The sequence below is a fragment of the Megalobrama amblycephala genome, linkage group LG12 (genome assembly GCF_018812025.1).
Source record: "Megalobrama amblycephala isolate DHTTF-2021 linkage group LG12, ASM1881202v1, whole genome shotgun sequence".
In the NCBI taxonomy this organism is placed as follows: domain Eukaryota; kingdom Metazoa; phylum Chordata; class Actinopteri; order Cypriniformes; family Xenocyprididae; genus Megalobrama; species Megalobrama amblycephala.
In genome coordinates, this window is record NC_063055.1 from 28,423,717 (window position 1) to 28,445,018 (window position 21,302).

Genomic DNA, 21,302 nt, shown 5'->3' on the forward strand with positions numbered 1-21,302 from the left:
TTTCTTAAAAGTATTGAAGCAACTGATTGCCTCAAATATTTTGAGTTTTGCCAACTTATTTGGGTTTACAGTGAATACATTTCATGAACATTTTTTGATGTATATAAAGTTAAAGACACCATATCTAAAGTGTGACCAAAAACACATGACATAATAGATTGTTTATAGCCTCAGTAAGTGCACCAAGAAGTCAATTTCCCCAAAACTACTCTGTAAAAAAAGATTTGTTGGTTTAACTTAAACTTAACTTAAAAAAAGTAAGTTACCTGGTTGCCCTAAAATTTTGAGTTCATTGAAATTAAAAATTTGAGTTAATACAATGAAGGTGACTGGTTTAATCAACAGAAACGCAAAATATTATGTTATCTGAACAACATTAATTATCTAAGTTGATTTGACAAAAGAAAAAATTGTGATAAATCATGAAAATATTTTTTTACAGTGTAGTTTTTTGTTATTATTATTACATTCTGAAAAAAAAAAAGTCCACAAATTCTTAATGCATTTAATTTCTTCAAGAAATCTAGTACCACACGCAAAGCAGATATCACAGCCCAGAGCAAAAGGGTCCTTCATACCATGATATGAAGGGACACTTATTTTAATAAAAGATTCTTAACAATACAGATGCAAGTCTATGGGTGCCATCTGGCAGTCCCAGGTGTGGTAAAGTGCAGCAGTGTACGCTTTGTTCAGACTGCAGTAAATCTTCTACAGTACAACAGCCCGAACTGGATCTCTATGCATGCATGCAGTAATGGATTGGCCATGCGTTGGATAACGTCTGCTGGCCACACTTCTTTGTCCCGCATAGGTTGACAAACAAGTGGAACGTGTGAGGGGAACAAAACCACACACACATACGCACCCAAAGGAGGCCCACTGTCTGTAATAAAGGTCTTTCATGGCCAATTAAAGCAGCTCGACTTTCCACCTCAATAACATCTAAGCATCTATTAGCGGCAAGCCCCTCCTGCAGACACGCGCGGCCGCTCTGTCACGGCTCCCGCTGAACTCAGCTCATTGACTGTATGATTAGGTCATATCGTTCTCATCTGTCTCTGAGAACAATGAAACAACAGCCAAGAGCATAAAGAGCCAAAGCTGGCCGTCTCAAGTCTGCATTACCTACTCTCCAACAAACTGTAAATCATGTGTCCTACTGCTGGGTGATTACAATGGTGTCTGAACGAGCCCCAGGGTTATAAAGGCCAAAATCTGACAATTAAGCTGAAAAAAAGAAAAGAAAAAAAAAAGATATTCTCTGGGAGGGCAAAGTGTCAGTTATTATATAGACATTAAATGTAATTCATAACCCATAAAATTCCAGCAACACTCTTAAAAATAAAGATTCCTTATTGAGATTTATGGTCCCATGAAGAAGAACTCTGAACATCAATGGAACCGAAGGACCTTTTTTTATTGGAAAAGAGTTCTTCTGATTATTAAAATGCTTAACACTAAGAAAAAAAAAAAAAAAAGGTTCTTCTATGGCATTGCTGCAAAAAGCACCTTTGGGTGTATTTGAGTGTAGTTGATTATCCTATAGGCCAAAAGTTGATTGACTTATTTTTTTGATTGACTTGATTTAACTTAAGGATGCTGTATTTTGTATGTGTTATCTTTAAATGTCTGTTTGCGGAGTTGTCACCCATTTGTTATACATCAGTAAATATATTAATCATTGCACAACCTGATAGGGAACCTTAGCTCGCCTCATTTGTTTATAAACTGTTCCAAAGCCACAGGTCTGTCCAAAAAAAAAAAAAAAAAAAAGTAGGCTACTTTCTGGAAACAGCATTTTATAGCATCATATGTGCAAAAAGTAGGCAACAATACATGTATCCTTGGTGGATATAGCAATCCAGGATGCACTGTGATAAGCTCAGTCAAAAATTGAAATAAATCCAAATAAATCCATTATAAATATATTTATTTTTAATATTTAAATAAATAAACTACATTATAATAAAACCTAAATAAATTATGTAATAAAATAATAGTAAATAAACAAATGTTAGAATAAAATAAAAAAATAATAGAATACAATAATTTAATGAAAATAGTTTAAAACATACTATTTTAGTCAATTAGAGCTTTCCTTTTTGTCCAAAACAGTCATCTGGCACATGGCCACATATGACATCAGTTGTCTCCCGAATGAGACTCAGAACTGCACCCAACTGAAGATGTCATAAATCAAAATTGGCCCTACTTTGAACTGACCAATGAGGGCCTATAACATTATGCATATAAGCATATCTCATTATTACACTTCTGCCCTCTCACTTTCATAGCAAGGTACCGTATTAAACAACAACTCCTCTGGGAACTCCTAGACACTTAAATCCACATTCATAATTTAAAGAAACGTATTCAATGTGCTGTCTGTGCCCCCTGTCCCAAGGGGCCACAGCCGTAGACTGGCTGACCTTTGATTCCTCGCACACTTGCAAATGTGCCAGTCCCATTGTCCACGACTATGGCCTGTTTTTACATATTGATTACATTGATCCCTCCACTAAGCACTAACAAAGAGCATCTGAAGAATCAATACCATGCCTTCTGCTGTCATCTTGCCAAATCAAACTTCACCCCCAAAACAACATCTTGTCGGGGTGCAATGAAATTAATACTCGGAAGGGACTTGGGGCGACAAATCCGTGCTAATGCTTTCGAAAACGCATTATTTTCCTCAAGTTTAGCACTGTTAAAACTCTGAAAACTCTAAATCTAACATTCCCTCCAAACAACACAACTCCTCCAACCTTGGTGTTTTGGACAAAGGGATGCATCCGCAGAGTTGGGATAGAGTTTCACAGCCAGATTGATTATCTGAAAGTCTGCCTTCTTTGTTCTGGTCCCCGTGGTGCTGAATTTGCGCTTCAGATGAATGTACACAGATGCAAAAACTTGAAGAGCAATAGCTGTGTAGTGGTTTTTATGACATTTTGAGTTTACTCTTAGATATTTTTATCATTTTCAAAAACAGTTATGTGACGACTTTAGAACAATTGTTGGGGAAAATGCTTATGATAATTTCTTAAAAAGTCACAAAAAATAAAATCCAGATGCAGACCTAGCAAAAGGACTTAAAAACAAATGTGCTGAATTGAAGTAATTTTTGTACAAGAAATATATAACATGTACAAGTGAATATTCCTGTAAGTGTCTTGTTTTCAAGTAAAACATCCTTAAAAAATGATACATTTAAATGAGAAGCATGACTGCAAAAAAATATTACAACCTTTTTCCAGAGAATATTCTTATATTGTTATAAGAATTGTTTTAGGTATACTATACACTGTAATATTATATTATATATATATATTTGTTATCAACATTTTTTTCTTTTGTCAGATCAACTTAGATAATTAATGTGGTTCAGAAAACTTAATATTTTGAGTTTCTGCTGATTAAACCAAGCGTCTTCATTGTATTAACTCAATTTTTTAATTTCAATGAACTCAAAAGTAAGGCATCCATGTAACTTACTTTTTTAAGTTAAACCAGCAATTCTTTTACTCAAAACAAATACAAAAATAAAATTTTGTTTTAATTTATAAAAAAACTGCTGAAGTAAATAATAGAAGTATCTTGTTTTAAAGCAATTTATACTAGATTTCTTTCTGGAAAACATAAAAATACTAATTATGACTGCTTGCCAGTCAAAGGGCCACTTGTGTTTTACTACTCCAATATGAAAGTATCAAGAGGGTCATTTAAACATATGTTGAACTGCTTTTGGAAGTTATTAAAAGATTCAATTGCTTCGGTAACAGAAGTTAATTTTGTACACATAAACATCCGCATACCTTCTGCACATTATGGCAAACACACTTCTTTTTGAGAGGTAGTTAGAGAGTCATTTATTTTATGGTGTAAATGTAGCACTCAAGCCTAAATAAATGTTCGGGCTCACTGAACCTTAAACAAAACAGGCACACTTCAGTGGACAAAGACACAGACGGAGGGAGGGAACATCAAGCTCCTCTTTCTTTTCCTGGAGGGGTGTTTATTCAGAGTGGGTGCAGGGCAGTTTAGAGAGGAGGGGAGGGCGGCAAAGAGAGCCAACTGGGAGAAGTGTGTGTTTGTACAAAAAAAAAAAAAAAAAAAGAAAAGAAAAAACTGTGAAAGATAACCAATACTAAAGGAGTGAGTCATAAAAGCTACTCAAACTTGTTTATTTGTTTGTGTATTGTGATTATGTTAGTGTTAGTGTTGGTGTATGTTTATGACAGAGAAAGAGCGGGAGTGAAAGTGAGTGTGACAGAGGGGGGCTTGGAGCTCATTGTGAGCAGCAGTGAGTTAATCTCTTTAGTGGCACACGTCTTATGTAAAGAGGTGTAATGGTCTCTGCCCCCTCCTTGCCCCAGGGGACCCCAGGGGACACTGGGGTCCCGTCTCCCAGCAACATTTACATGTCGGTTATTCCAAAAAAAGATACGGGGGGGAAAAAAAATCCCAGTGATGATAAGATCCGCCCCCTTTGCATGGTAGACTCTTGTCTACAGCCAGTCTATATAGTATTCAGTGGTTCACTCAAGGACAAACACATTCTGACTCGCCACGGAGAGCATGCGAAGGAGATTTGATTCCGATTTGACAAACGTGGTGTCTGTGGATTTATTTGTTCGAAGAGTAAGTGTCATTCTATCATCTATTCCGGTAAGCCTTTGAACTTGAACATAATCGCAGAGTAAAAAGAGGTGATTTGGGGTTAGAGAAGCCAGACGGACATTGAGACGGTCCAACTGAGATTGTTTACCTGCAGCACATGGTGGGAAGTGATGTGTGTGCATGTGTCAAAGCACAATGCAATGTCCGACTTGACTTCTGCCGATTGTTTGTACCTTTTAAATTAAAAAAAATAAATAAATACATTAATAACATAATAACATGCAGTGTGTATAGATTGCTAAACATATTGCTCTTCATAAATGAAAAGTGCAAACTCATCACACAAAAAAAAAAAATACTCCCCTCTGTGTGTTAGCAAAAACAGTTTGCCTGTTCCAGTGATTTATGGGAGTTGTTTTAAATGGATTTCATTGCATTTTTAACTTATGCCAAGTATGTATTATGTGTTGTGACAGAACGTGTGAACTGATGATAATGTCAAGCACTGTGATTAATTTGCAGTGCTGTATAAAAGAAGACTATTAGCATTACATCATTGGTTGGCATGACTCAAGGACAAAATATGTGTAACTCTCTTAAACAAAGACTCTGATGAGGTCGCTTTTCATTGGAGGGGACTGCCAAAGGGTTGCCTGAAGTCATTAAGTCCTTCTGCTGAAACAGATGTTTAATGCAAAAGTAGTATCAAATAACCTTATTTAAATCACTGCATATGCAGAATAAAGCCACATGAATGATAATTGAGTTGTTTGGAACATCATGCTTCTGGCAATGATAACGGAGTACAAACAGTTGAATCAGTGTTTAAGATGTCATTAATACATACCCCTATACTGTTTTATATTCGATTTTGAAATGGCATGCAACAAGGAAGCTTACGGAATATAGAGAGACAACAAACACAAACATGTGGTTGCATATATGTTTTTCTTGTCTAAAAGCAGCTGGCAGCACACAATAAAATAACATAAAAAGATACAATGTCTTTGTAATTGTATGAATTCATAATGTGATATTAATAATTAAGAAACAGCTGGCATATTTGCTCTGTTCCTTCTAGCTAATAAGCCTTTAACATATCAGCCATCACAATTAGGCTAGTTATACAAAGCCACGTGTGATGATCATGGCAGGTCTTTTGTTCATAAAGCCCCTTGCTATCTGCTCTGAAAGACAGATGGAAGGCATGATGTGTTGATTATGGATGTGCAATATGCTTTAGGCACATATGAATCATAAAAGAAGGTTGATTAGCTGGTGACAGACCTCTGGTACTCTTGAACTGTTGTCAGGGGACTGACAGGTCCAATCACCCAAGTGGGCTCCCATTATTGGAATATTATTTCCAACATATGAAGCCTTTTATAAGTAAGGTAGCTCATAAACAAGTGAGAATGCAAAAACATTAGGCTAGTGATGCACCGATCATGATTTTTCATGGCTAATTCCAATTCTGATTTTTCTACAAGCAAATTGGCCGATTATGATTATTATTTTTTTCGTATAATCTTAAGATTTAAAGCAAAAACAGAATGGCCTGACTTTAGATTTGTGAAATTATGCTACCTAAGAAACCTGCACAAAACAAAAGCAGATGTACTGAATCAAAATGCAAATTCACTCTCTGACAGTAGGTGGCGCTTATGGAACATCAGTGCTTTCTTTGGATACACTACTTTATACAGAGGTAATAGGAAAAGAAAATGCCATCAAAACTTTTATGATCACAGTTCCCTTCAGAGATACGTTCACCAAAACACCAATTCAATATCTATATTTTTCTTACTATATTTTGAGCATTATGAACAGTGAGCTTGCTGTGCCTGGTACAGCTCTGCTGGCGCGTCTTTGTTCTCTGCTTTGAGTCCGTCTTCGGTGTGTTCAGTCTCTAGTCTGTGTTAGCATCCAGTTTACAGACTTCGTAATATTTCCACACAAATGACATTTAAATGATTGCAATGTAGTTTGTGTCTGGAATAGAGATCGGTCAAAATAAGTCTAAATACCGGCCGGCTGACCTGTGCATCTCCACTTAAAGTCGTACATTAAAGTCTGTCTAACTATACATGACATTTGAAGGATTAAATGCACATTGCACAAGCACACAACACCAAGGCCAAATGTAGTCCAATTAATGTGTACATTCTGGATGAAGCCAAGCTACAGTCGCATTATCTAGGTCTGTTAAAAAGATATTGTTTTAGTCGAACTGAAGTCAAACTCAATGTGCATGTAAACATACAAATGTTTGTAGCCTGACAAGAAAAAAAGAAAAGGAGAAAACAAAAAGTAATTGGCAGGTCTTTTGACCTACTGACCAAGTAAAATGAAAAGATGTTTGACCTAGTCACACTAATTTCAAGCTTGCAGCATTGTCAAGCTTTGTTTGTCAAAGAGGAGGGTGTTCTGGGTACTTGTTCATAGCATGAATTCAGTATGGTCTAAATTTTGTAAATCAGGATATTCAGGGTAACTGCCATTAGGTCTACCCCTATTGTATTCCATGCAGGCAAATAGCCAACAAGACATGCTGTAGTTCCTGTTTTTATAGGACCTGTTTGCTCACCTAGTGAACGTTAAGTAAAGTAAACATTAAGGCAAATTCTGCATAGACCCTGGTGCTATATTGCTCTAATGTCAACAAGAGACATCTCACTAAAAATTCTTAAAATCCATGTTTTACCAGGTTTCCCAAATGGGAATAAGAAGGATCTCCACACAAGGCAATGAGCCCATCAGACCTTCCTCCATCATTAAAATTCTGTAATTACACACCTGCCACCACCAAGACCACCACCTGCTTTCTCCAGATGTCCCAGCAAACATGGGTAGTGTCAGCAGTTTGATATCAGGCCATAGCCTCCACAGCAAACACTGCAAAGCCTCTGAAAACAAACTCAAAAAGGGGCTACAGTCTAAGAAAACAGGCCGTAGCTTGGATGGCCTTCTGAAGTATGGCTTCTCTCAGGACCATTGCAGCACCAACAACAACTCAAAAGTCAGCTATCATTCAGGCAAAAACGAAGACTTCTTTTACATCAAGGTCAGCAACAAGCCCCGAGCTGCTCAACATAACATTAATACAGCTGAAGACAGTCAAGGAAGAACAGCTGAAATGGACAATGTGGTGGACAGGAGAGGAGGGCCACCAGAATTAGTTCCGATGTCTGGAAAACTAGAAAAGGTAACAGAACTGAGTTAGCCAGAGAATAAACTAAGCAAGGCTTGGGCTACAAAGTTCATTTTATATGGCCAAAATAACATCTTCAAGAGTCTAATTTCTTCAGTGCCTATATTGTTTTGTATTATAGTTGTATTTCCATCCTATAAAAACTCAGTACAAATCCATTTATAAAGCAGTAAAAAGCAAAATGTCTGCTTAGGAAGCATGTTCAGTTCACATTAAAGCAGCCAAACCCAAAAAATGGCCCATCCCCCAGCCATTGTTATCACACAAAATCAAACAACAGTCAAATATAGTTGATGTTAAGTAATCCCCACCAGCCCCTGACACTTTCACTAAGAGCTTAGCAGTGTCTGCTCCATTTAATTAAACCCCCAGATTGACGAGGTAAGAATGCCTTGATCTCTCCAGAGATTCGGTCCAATGGCAGTGTGGCACTTGCAAGCAGGCAAGCTCCTCTTTCTCTGAATAGCCTCATTTATGAAGGATCTAGCTAGGAAAATGAACCCAGTTTTACTAGGTCAGGAAGTTAATGCTAAACCAGCAGGGCAAACATACTACCAAGGGGAAAAGAAAATGACTGCAGAAAATAGAAGAATAAAAAAAGGAGGAAACGATTCTTAAGATTGCCTTGTTGATCAATCGTTTATGCAAAATGTTTTGTTGTAATGTCTGGCAGTTATGAGAGTAATTACCTTGAGAGCATCTGATCAATAGGTTTTAAGATGGATAGTGTCCTGCCTTAAACATGAGCTTCAATGATCAGTTGGTTATAGTGCACTTTAAATCTCAAAAAACACTCATCTGTCTTTTTTTGTCCTCTCTCATTTAGAGTGTTGAGAACGCCTTGATTCGACCGACTGCCTTTAAACCTGTTCTTCCTCGAAGCAGCAGTTCCTTGGTGGAGACTCATAACAACTTGAGCACTATCCTGGGCAAGAGGATTAGTCCTATAGACAGGCTCAAAGATCTTCAGGACCCCAAGCTTGAGACAAATTCTGGTACCTTCTCTGACTCTGGAAGGAACTCTATGTCCAGCCTGCCCACCCACAGCACCAGTGGCAGCAGCCAGATGGACAACCTAAGCACCTCAAATAACCACATGGTGCGCCATGGAGGCCAAAACATGGAAACATCTCAGAACCCACAGGGGGGTGTAGCAGGAACGAATGGAAACTCTGGATCCAGTTGGATATGTAGTGGGACTAATGGAAACAGTTGGGTCGATGGATTTTGTGAAACAAACAGAAGTAGCGAGTCCACAAACGGCAACACAAGATCCATTGGTGTCCTCAGTGAAAGTGTGGCAGCTGCTATAAGTATGAACAGAGAAATAACTGCTGCAGCACTGACAGTCTCGTCCACTGAACCAAAGGCTGATTTCTCTGGAAACCAAGAGCAGTTTCTGGAACACAGATTTACAGTTTCAGAGCAAAGTCCAACAAAACCATCAGCTTCTGGGGGCTGTGTCCGATCACCAATTTCAATGAATGAATCATTAATACAGCAGCTGGAGTACAAACTTCTGGAACGTGAAACTGAGCTGGCAGAGTTACAGACAAGCCTTGAGGAGAAGGAGTCAGACACATGTCAGCTATTTGAGGAGAAGCAACGCTACTGTGCTGAGGAGATGGAGGGGTTGAAACAACGCTGTTCTACAAAACTTCGTCAAGTAAGTTGTTTACAATATTTCATAGATTTGAAGGGAATGCGAATGTATAAAGTCTGGTGTTAATCCAAAACCAATAATACCCCTTTTCCACCAAGGCAGTCTGAGTTCTGGTTCAGAGCCTGAGCCTAGTTTTAAATCAGTTCTTTGTCTTTCGACACCAAAAGCACCAGCTCTGAACCAGGACATGTGGTTCGTAATTAGCACCAAAACATTGTTGGTCTAGAAGTAAGAACTGTTTGCGTCAGGGGCTGGGGTGGGGTTAACGTGACCAACAAGACGAACAGAAACTTGTGACTGCTTTTTTTGAAATAGCAGCTAATCAAGCTAATAGCAGCTTGATTGTAATCTCTGTCTATACAAATTACGGCGAGCTGCACAAAGGCGTCGGATTTGCTGTGTTTGGATGCTCATGTAGGTTCGCAAAGCCATGAGCATCAATAGTAACGCAACGTCCACCATTGTAGATGGAAGGCTTGTTCGAGATGCATCAACGCTGCGCAGACCGAACGGCATATGACATCAAAGTACTGCAAGAGCATCTGGAGAGCATACGACTCCTTAAGCTTTTGAATCTCGCAGGACTTTGATTTCATACTCTGATCGGTCTGCAAGAAGCCGATGTATCTCGAACAAGCTTTGTGTGTTTGTGTTTGGCGCTGCCATGCTAGCATTGCTGAGAAAGATGAGACATATACAGTGATGTAAGAGCTAGCTCTGTGGTGGCTCTCTAGCCTGTGGAAAGACAAACCAGTTCTTAGACGGTTCGCCAGCTGAACCAACTAGCTCTGAACTAGCACCCGGTTCATACTGGTGGAAAAGGGGTATAAGAGTACCTTACCTTACCTTGATAGATAACCAAGCACACTATTCACCTTTATCCAGACAGATCCTAATGACTTTTTGGTTTGTATAACCTGCAGGTGTCCCAGAGGGCTTTGAGAGCCCAACAGTTATTGCAACTTCAGGTGATACAACTTCAACAGGACAAGGAACGTCTGCAGGAGGAAGTGGACCAGCTTAATCGTGACAGGGACACTGCAGAAAGCCGACTTCGAATCTATGAAAGCCAGAGAAACCTTGTACCTACTCTAGAAGAGACTCAGTGGGAGGTCAGTCTATAAGATCTTATTGTGGTTTAATGACAAATGTGGATACAATGAATGCACTCTATGTTTGATAAATATGTCAATATTGAGCACTATCCCAAATACTAGGATAGTCAAAGAGCTAAATTGTAAATTATAAAAACTACTTTTTTTTTTTCACCCCATGTTATATTCGTAGGTGTGCCAGAAGTCAGGTGAGATTTCTCTGCTAAAGCAGCAACTTAGGGACTCCCAAGCTGATGTTGGAAACAAACTCAGTGAGATTGTCAGTCTCAAAGCTTCTCTGAAAGAGTCCAGATGCAAGATGGAAGAACTGGAACAGAAGATCAAGGAGTATGAGGAAGCTCTTCACCAGCGGTGCGCTGAAGTCGAGGTATGTGTTCTTTGATATTAGATTAACTTGCAGTTGCTACTGCATCCTGTACTCTTACATATGACTTACTTTGATATCTGCTTTTAAAAAGGTATCTAAGAATGAGTTTCAAAGAAAGAAGAATGAGGCTGACCTTCTCAGGGAGAAGGTGAACATGCTGGAAACGGACATCAAGGGCATGAAGCAGGACCTAGCAATGGCCAAAGAGGAGCAACAGCAGCTAATGACCATGAGAGCCAAGGTTGAGGAGCAACAGCTGCAACTGAAGATAAGCCAAGCTCGGATGGAGGCCTTTGGGGCTAGTCAAGCCAAATCGAAAGCCCAGGAGGGAACAGGTGCCAGTAAAACACTGCATCATAATGGAGGGACTGCTGACTTGGATACCCTACAGAAGGAGGTAGAAAGGCTGAGAGGGGAACTGAAGGAAGAGAAGCAAAAGAAACATAAGATGATGAACAGCTTCCAGCAAGAGAGACAAACATGGAATAAAGAGAAAGACAAAGTAATCAGATACCAAAAGCAGTTGCAGTACAATTATCTGCAGATGTACAGAAAGAACAAGGATCTGGAGAAGATTCTGAGAGAGCTAACGGCTGAGATGGACAGTCGGACAGAGATGGACATGGACAGCCATAGCTCTGACCTGAACTTTGATAAAATTGTAGCCACAGAGATATGAGGTCATAGAGGATGAATGTTTTCACAATTAACCGAATGGTCTTAAAAGGATGAATGTACTAGTGGGCAGAATTCACAAAGCAAAATTTAAAGAGAGAAACATAACGTCACAGGAGATTCTAAGATGTCAGGAGATACTCGAAACTCAAGAATATAACATCACTTGTACAGACCACCAAAAGCTTTTCTCCTTTTAGATCTATCACTTAATTGAAAATCTTAGGACGTCAACCGTAAGCGATTTTGTTTATTAGAATGGCACTCAGAAAATATACCTCTGACTTGACAGATCTCACTGAATTCATGTTTCCTAAACTATCACATCTCTCTCTGTGGCAGCCATAAATTCTGTAAAATCCAAATAACTGACCACAGATTCTTTGTTTAGCCATTTCATTCATGTCATTTATTTTCTGCATTCATAGGACAGCCCAAACATGGGAAGCAGGTGTTTAGGAGTGTGGTAGTTGAAGTGATTAATTCAAGTTAAGCACCATATTCAGTTTCATAAGCAATTAACAGTTGTTAGTTTGTCATATAAAAAGAACTAGAAGAATTATTTTGCTATTGTTTAGTTTTTAACAACTCTGGCAACAATAAGATATGCTACCGTTCTCCTTTCTGATCTCTGACTAAAATGGTCTCTATGGGACAACATTGGGGTGGGGTTATGGAAAGAGGGGGCATGTCTAATTTAGTCATTAAAGGGTTAGTTCACACAAAAATGAAATGTCATTACTCACCCTCATGTCATTCTACACCCATAAGACCTTCGTTCATCTTCAGAACACAAATTAAGATATTTTTGATGAAATCCGATGGCTCAGCGAGGCCTGAATAGACAGCAATGGTACTTCCTCTCTCAAGATCCATAAAGGTACTAAAAACATATTTAAAACAGTTTATGTGAATTCAGTGGTTCTACCTTAATATAATAAAACTACGAGAATTTTTTTTTTTAACAATATCTAGTGATGGCCGATTTCAAAACACTTCTTCAGAGCGTTATGAATCTTTTGAGTCGAATCAGTGATTTAGATCACGTATCAAACCACCAAACTGCTGAAATCACATGACTTTGGCGCTCCGATCCACTGATTTGATTCGTAAAGCTCAGAAGTTTCAAGAAACAGTGTTATGAAATCGGCCATCACTAGATATTGTTAAAAAGTCGTTATTTAGTTTTTTTGGCACAAAAAAAAAATATATATATTCTCATCGCTTTATAATATTAAGGTAGAACCACTGTACTCACATGAACTGATTTAAATATGTTTTTAGTACCTTTATGGATCTTGAGAGAGGAAGTACCATTGCTGTGAATGCAGGCCTCGCTGAGCCGTCAGATTTAATCAAAAATATCTTAATTTGTGTTCCAAAGATGAACGAAAGTCTTACGGGTGTAGAACGACATGAGGGTGAGTAAGTAATGACATTATTTTCATTTTTGGGTGAACTAACCCTTTAAATCTGCAGAAGTTCCAGAATGGCTAACATTGCTTACAGCACCTTTAATCTGTGCACATTCAACCAAATGCTTTACCTCCTACTTAACCAATCAATCCAGTGCTTCTTGCCTAAACCTTAAGCAATTGTATAGTCTCACAACAAGGAGACAATGTGGTGTGAATGTTTTAATTGCTATAATTGCTAGTTTTGCACTTTCTGTTTTATATGACAAGAATACTTATCACCAATGTCTTGCCAGACAGGCTTAAAGACACAATCTGTATCATACCATAAGATGATGTCATGTTGACTGCAAATATGCACTGTAAACAAATGTCCAGGTAAATATTCCATTGTTATTGTACAGTTTTTCATATATAGCACATATAACACTTGTGCTACCAGTACTATACTCGCAACTTTAAAACCTAGACATTGTATATCTCAGTTTTAAAATTATAATCAACAGGGGTTAATAAAAAAAACAAAAACAGGAATAGATCATTTTGAAATGAAAATGAAAAAACCTAGCACAATGCATCTAAAGGATGACATTTTCTGCTAATTGAAAACAAGCATGAATTAGATTTAAAAGATTTGGAAGGGAAGATAATCAGTGAATAAAGGCTTACATTTTGGTCTATTTCTCAAACAATGACTTCAGAAGACCAATAATATGCTCACGAGTCATGTGGACTACTTTTGTTTGTTTTTTTTAATCACTATCCACTGTCTAACCTTCTGTCTAAAGTAATTCTCATTTTATGTTTAATGGAAGAAGGAAGATAATACTCGGTTATAACAATAAGAGGAAGTACACACATGATAACAAAATGTTCATTTTTGGACCAGGTAAAAATGAGTCTTAAAGTGAATGGACAACAGTGATCTATTTTACTCAAGTGGGAGTTTTCTACAAAACATGTAGCTACAAGAAGCCTGATTATTGGAGTACACTATACAGAGATGAAACGAGTTTTTTTTTACTACGGCAGAAAAACAGGTGATGAAACAAGATGGTGATAACAGAGTAGTGTGTCCTCCTTTGCAGCACTTACACTGAAAAAAGAAAAAAAAAGAAAAAAACAGATGTAATACAATACTATATTTAACGGTTCACAGGACAACATTTCCTAGCAATGTCCCTTAAATGCCAAACAGAAAGAGTGAGGTGGTCAGCACTGAGATGGTTTCGATTCTTCATTGCACAAATTTGTTACCCAGTGTTTCATCATGCAAAATTTCACAAAAAGCTGCCTTGTAAATTATCATATTTAGAGCTTCCAGCAGTCTTTATTTGATAAGAACAAACTGATAATCATATTATTGATGGTGCAGGGTGGTGGTGGGGTGTCAGGCTGTCTTTAGATGCATTTGAATGCATGTATGTGTTGTATATATCTTATTTATTTTGATTAAATAAATTAAGATGTTTTCTGAATACTGTTTCAATTGGTTTTCAATCAGACAGTTATTTTATAGTTAATCATCAAGAGACAAATATATGAGACAGTCCCTTAACAATAACCAAAACCAAAGCTGATAAAAGACAACGCAACTGCCAGAGCAGGTGATGACATCAATCTGCAATACAAGTGAGTAACCCAGACCAGACAAATAATCTTCTTTGTAGTAATCTTCAACATTTCATCCTGTATTTTAGCATTCTCAGAGAGAATAAAGAGAAAAGTAGTTTCCTATATTCTTAGACAAATTGTAGTCATTGATTACTGATTCCAATTTACATGACTGAAATTGTAGTTAGTAACAATCAATTACATTACACATTTAAGGTAATATAATTTGACTACTTTTAGATTGTTTTTGGCCTAACTCATTTATCACATTTATTTGAAAAGAATAATTTTGTAGCATATTGACACAAGAATACAAAGAGAAAGAAAATATACAAACCCGATTCCAAAAAAGTTGGGACAATGTACAAATTGTGAATAAAAAAGGAATGCAATAATTTACAAATCTCATAAACTTATATTTATTTCACAATAGAATATAGATAACATATCAAATGTTGAAAGTGAGACATTGTGAAATTGAGAGCTACACATTCCAAAAAAGTTGGGACAGGTAGCAATAAGAGGTCGGAAAAGTTAAATGTACATATAAGGAACAGCTGGAGGACCAATTTGCAACTTATTAGGTCAATTGGCAACATGATTGGGTATAAAAAGAGCCTCTCAGAGTGGCAGTGTCTCTCAGAAGCTGCGGCGAAAAATAGTGGAGCAATATCAGAAAGGAGTTTGAAGTTATCATCATCTATAGTGCATAATATCATCCAAAGATTCAGAGAATCTGGAACAATCTCTGTGCGTAAGGGTCAAGGCCGGAAAACCATACTGGATGCCCGTGATCTTCGGGCCCTTAGACGGCACTGCATCACATACAGGAATGCTACTGTAATGGAAATCACAACATGGGCTCAGGAATACTTCCAGAAAACATCGTCGGTGAACACAATCCACCGTGCCATTCGCCGTTGCCGGCTAAAACTCTACAGGTCAAAAAAGAAGCCATATCTAAACATGATCCAGAAGCGCAAGCGTTTTCTTTGGGCCATGGCTCATTTAAAATGGACTGTGGCAAAGTGGAAAACTGTTCTGTGGTCAGACAAATCAAAATTTGAAGTTCTTTTTGGAAAACTGGGACGCCATGTCATCCGGACTAAAGAGGACAAGGACAACCCAAGTTGTTATCAGTGCTCAGTTCAGAAGCCTGCATCTCTGATGGTATGGGGTTGCATGAGTGCGTGTGGCATGGGCAGCTTACACATCTGGAAAGGCACCATCAATGCTGAAAGGTATATCCAAGTTCTAGAACAACATATGCTCTCATCCAGATGTTGTCTCTTTCAGGGAAGACCTTGCATTTTCCAACATGACAATGCCAGACCACATACTTCATCAATTACAACATCAGGGCTGCGTAGAAGAAGGGTCCGGGTACTGAAAAGGCCAGCCTGCAGTCCAGATCTTTCACCCATAGAAAACATTTGGCGCATCATAAGGAGGAAGATGTGACAAAGAAGACCTAAGACAGTTGAGCAACTAGAAGCCTGTATTAGACAAGAATGGGACAACATTCCTATTCCTAAACTTGAGCAACTTGTCTCCTCAGTCCCCAGACGTTTGCAGACTGTTATAAAAAGAAGAGGGGATGCCACACAGTCCCAACTTTTTTGAGATGTGTTGATGCCATGAAATTTAAAATCAACTTATTTTTCCCTTAAAATGATACATTTTCTCAGTTTAAACATTTGTCATCTATGTTGTATTCTGAATAAAATATTGAAATTTGAAACTTCCACATCATTGCATTCTGTTTTTATTCACAATTTGTACAGTGTCCCAACTTTTTTGGAATCGGGTTTGTATTACATTCTTTGTTATGAACAACAAGTGCATTAAATATTAGGTCAGGGTTTCCCAGACTGGGGTTTTAATGATTACATGTAATCAATAAAAAAGTAACTGCAGTGTGATTACAAATATTTTAAAATGTAATATAATCTAATAAAAATACTTATTTTGTTTAATCTGATTAAGTGAATAATAATTATAACAAAACTAGGTTCAGAACGTTCTCAGTTAATGGTCACAAGACATGTAGGTGAACATTTATTTTTAATCTTTTTTAGTAAATGTAACTTTAATTTCAAATCTTTATGATTTAATTACTTACTAGATTTTCATTAATACACTTCATGTTGTTGACAACAAAGAATGGAAATATAATTTCTTTCTCTAGTATTCTTACTGTATATCAGTATGGTACAAGATCATCCTATCATATTCAAAACAATGTGATAAACGAGTTAAAAGTAATCAAAATGTAGTCAGATAATATTAACCTAAATGTGTAATGACTACATTATTAACTACAATTTTTAACATGTAAATTGGAATCAGTAACTGACTAAGTAATCCACACAGCACTACATATATTGTGCTTTTCTTAGTAGGGTAAGGTAAATGAGTTTTCATACACCCAGAACCTTTGCTATAGCTTTATAAATGTCCACTGAACCTGAAAGCTGAACAAATGACAGGAAATGATTAAAGCCAACATAAATGCAAAACAACCCTGAACAAATGACAGTAAGGTGAAAAGATATTTTATGAAATGATTAAAGAAAATACCATGTAACAAAATATTATATAGTGCTCTAATGCAAAACAACTATGAATGTTTAAATAAATCCTTATTGAGTCGCCCTCTTGTGGCACCTTCTGTTATACACAGGTCCAGTCTGCTTATTGTATAAAAGTTTGTTGTTGTTGTTGTTTATGGAGTCAAATTAATTTAATTGCACAAAAATATGCAAAACAAAAAAAAGAATTGAGTAAGCAAACAAAAATAAAGTGAAAATGGTGATATTTTATGCAAAATAAAAATATAATCAATTACCTAGTAATCCTATTTTATCTTTGCTAATGCTCAAACCTACTAAATCTACAAGGTTTCACCGGCTTTCGTTGCGCTGCACTGTTCTGTGCGGTTCCCTTTTGGCACTTTATCAAGAAACGGGGCACGCCCCCGCAAACCACTCGCAACAGAACAGAAAATACTTCATGTAGGTATTGCAAAATATTATATTGCTCAGTGCTCTAGTACTGAGTCTGACAGACACAACTATGAATGTTTAAATAAATCACTGATATTGTGAAGTCGCCCTCTTGTGGCAACCTTCTGTTATTACACAGGTCCAGTCTGACTCTTATTGTATAAAAGTTTTTTGTTGTTGTTGTTGTTTTTACCTCCATCTCCTCCAGTGCTGCTCAGCACTGTCCTCTTTGTGACTGATTCTAATCTGATGTCAGATATGATGAAGCAGAAGATTTGTAGTCAGCTTCTAAGGTATGTATAAATGTAAACTACTTTTAATACAAACACACGCCAACCAACGATGAAAAAATGCCGAGCCAAGCCAAAAATCTTTATCTTATTACACGATTAAACCATATTAATTGAATAAAAAAGATTGTCTTCTCTGAAATGTTTGCTTACAGTTGATTTGGAGGTGTTTCCTCTTTTCCGTTTATCCACGTGGATGTCACGTTTACTGGCCACTGTCAAGCGAAATCTAAACCTCCCGCCAAATCAAAGACAGGAAGTTTTAATGCAAATATTGCTTCCGTTTATGTAAAATATCAAAATAAGAGTAATATTATGACTTTTATGAAAACCGACTAAAAAAAAAAAAAAAAAAAAAATATATATATATATATATATATATATATATATATATATATATATATATATATATATATATATTACGTCGAATATGAAATTAATGGAAAATGCTTAAAAGAAACGTTTTATTATTATTATTATTATTATTATTATTATTATATTATTACTATTATTATTATTATTATTATTATTATTAACACAGGTCTTGTTTATTTAAATTTATAGGTTTGGTGTCCCATACGTGCTTATGTTAGGCACTGCACCTATCCAGACAGCAATGGTACTTCCTCTCTCAAGATAAAGCTACTAAAGACATATTTAAATCAGTTCATGTGAGTACAGTGGTTCTACCTTAATATTATAAAGTGACGAGAATATTTTTTGTGCGCCAAAAAAAACCCCAAAATAACGACTTTTTAACAATATCTAGTGATGGCCTATTTCATAACACTGGTTCTTGAAGCTTCGGAGCTTTACGATTCAAATCAGTGGATCGGATCGCATAGTTGCCAGGTTTTCACAACAAAACCCTCCCAATTGCTACCCAAAACTAGCCCAATCGCGTTTCATAGGGGGTCCCACGGTGAAATTTGCATTCCGGGGGTTAAAATTCAAATTTTTTGCGGGGCTCCTCAAGTCGCATTCCGGGGACTAAATATCATGTTATTTGGGGTCACTTCAACCCACGAACATGAAAAACAACCCGCGGCAACAGTTTACTCTAGTAGCCCAATTCCGTGGAAAAATCGCGGACTTGGCAACACTGTCGGAGCGCCAAAGTCACGTGATTTCAGCAGTTTGGCAGTTTGATACGCGATCCGAATCATTGATTCGACTCAAAAGATTCATAACACTCTAAAGCAGTGTTGTTAATATTGTATTAATATTGTTAAAAAGTTTTTTGGGGTTTTTTGGTGCACAAAAAATATTCTTGTCACTTTATAATATTAACATAGAACCACTGAACTCACATGAACTGATTTAAATATGTTTTTAGTACCTTTATGGATCTTGAGAGAGGAAGTACCATTGCTGTCTATGCAGGCCTCGCTGAGCCATCAGATTTCATCAAAAATATCTTAATTTGTGTTCCGAAGATGAAAGAAGGTCTTACAGGTGTAGAACGACATGAGGGTGAGTAATAAATTACATTATTTTCTTCTTTGGGTTAACTAACCCTTTAAAATAAGTGTTTTTGTATCAGAGGTGAAAAATATTCTCGGCTTGTCCTCTAGATGGAGCACTTTTAATAATCCATTCACCTTCTCTAACTGTGAACAACTGTGAATCAAGTTACTCTCTCTCTCTCTCTCTCTCTCTCTCTCTCTCTGTATTCAACTGACAGAACAAACCTTTTTAGAAACATGTCATAAATAATCGTATAAGTGTGGCTTTTGACGAAAATACAAGCAATTCATGATTGTACAAATGCGAACTCTGAATTTCAACAACAGCATCTCGTTGCAGGTTTACTTAGGGTAAAGGCTGCCCTCTAGTGGAAGAAATTATAGAGACGGAGCAGGGACCCCCAATGACGTGTAAATAAAAAAAATTGAACTGCGTAGCCTACTTTATTTTATTTATTTTTTTATTTCCCCCTTCAAATTTAGTTTAGAATCATGCTTTAAGTATTAGGACCCCATGGGAACCACAGACCTTCTGGTGTAGAACCCTGATTTAAAACAAGTTCAACAAACATTCTTATTGACTAAATATATATATATATAAGACCTTATTTGCATAGGTTACATTTTATTTGTATGCATAAAAATAAACAGCTGGATTATAAATAGGCTACGTGGTGTGCAGTTAAATCTTTTACATGTTTGACACACAGAGCACAACACTGTTCAGAGAAATATTTAAAGCAGTGCTGCCACTCATACAAGTCCTCCTCTGTACACTAGGCCACCATGTGTTTAAGCATGCTAGAGAGGTTGGGTAATCCTGTAGTGATCGGTGAGGGGGTCACATGTTGAGGTGTGTGTGCGCGTGTGTGTTTATGTGTGTGTGCTGAAGAGAGAGATTAGCCATGGCTGGCACTAATTAAATACTTAAGACTCAGCCATAATCAGTGAACATGCTGACTAAAACCTCAGCAACACTCTGAGACTCCATGAAGAAAACTTGCTGTTATTGTTGCACAATAGCTGAAAATCATATCCCATACAAATGTGAACGTTGTATTATTTGTATATTATGCAGATTTTGTGGGTGTGAGAATTACAGAATTCTAAACAAAGCATTTCCATAAATTGAGCACAATAATTTCCATAAAGTTATGTCTGTATATCTTTACATTTACATAAATAGTTTACATTTTAACATTTATTAAACCTCTTCAAATGACAAACAGGCATTATCATACATTTAGGCAATATATATATATATAAAGAAAGAGAGAGAGAGAGAGAGTTTTAAGGCATTTCTTTTTTTCAGTTGCAAAGACTGAAATTACATTTTTAAATGTCACAAAATTTGACGCAAGTTTACATAATCAAAATATAATTACACAGATTTTATATACGTTTTAACATAAGTTTTGCATAAAAACACAAAAGTAAACGATGAGATATTCAAAAGCAGGTATTACATTCTTCATAACCAACCACTTCATAACCAAAGCGCTTAATAATTCAGTTGTAGAAAAGATGTTCTTGAAATTCAGTATATTTTTGACAAAAATGTATGAACATTCCTTAAACAAATGAAAACTTACTCTTAAAAATTCACCACATGGATAAATATCATTAAAGATTTATAGCATAATGTCCAAGCTGCTCTTCTCCACAATGAAAGTGAATGGGGACCATCGTTATCAAGTTTTTCAAAGGAAGATTTTCAGTGAATAACAACTTTAATTTAGTCTGTTCCTCACACAAAGCTATTGTCTGAATTTGGGATGACTTGAAATGTAGTTTTAAAGTTGATAAAATGCCATTTTTATGGTGTTTTATGATGCTTTAGTCCTTTTTGGTGCTTGACAGC

At 36.8% G+C, this 21,302-nt stretch overlaps 1 protein-coding gene and 1 long non-coding RNA gene across 5 annotated transcripts in view; one reads left to right on the top strand and one right to left on the bottom strand.

Annotated features, from left to right (window-relative positions):
• lzts1 (leucine zipper, putative tumor suppressor 1) overlaps positions 1–11,940 on the top strand; it is a 31,470-nt gene extending 19,530 nt beyond the window's left edge. The window contains exons 1-6 of one of the 4 annotated variants that reach the window (XM_048210359.1): positions 3,551–4,668; positions 7,328–7,825; positions 8,658–9,497; positions 10,418–10,606; positions 10,782–10,976; positions 11,068–11,940. In XM_048210359.1, coding sequence (XP_048066316.1) covers positions 7,466–7,825; positions 8,658–9,497; positions 10,418–10,606; positions 10,782–10,976; positions 11,068–11,655 — 2,172 coding nt within the window. In that variant the 5' untranslated portion in view covers positions 3,551–4,668; positions 7,328–7,465 and the 3' untranslated portion in view covers positions 11,656–11,940. Of the gene's footprint in view, positions 1–3,550; positions 4,669–7,327; positions 7,826–8,657; positions 9,498–10,417; positions 10,607–10,781; positions 10,977–11,067 lie in introns of those variants that run through there. The other 3 variants (XM_048210358.1, XM_048210357.1, XM_048210360.1) reach the window with 3 other exon arrangements.
• LOC125280053 overlaps positions 1–18,305 on the bottom strand; it is a 60,311-nt gene extending 42,006 nt beyond the window's left edge. Inside the window, exons 1-2 of the long non-coding RNA XR_007187521.1 lie at positions 18,129–18,305; positions 4,769–4,853 (exon numbers count right to left, since the gene is read on the bottom strand). This is a non-coding gene — a long non-coding RNA (uncharacterized LOC125280053). The remainder of the gene's footprint in view (positions 1–4,768; positions 4,854–18,128) is intronic.
• Positions 18,306–21,302: the final 2,997 nt, after the last annotated feature.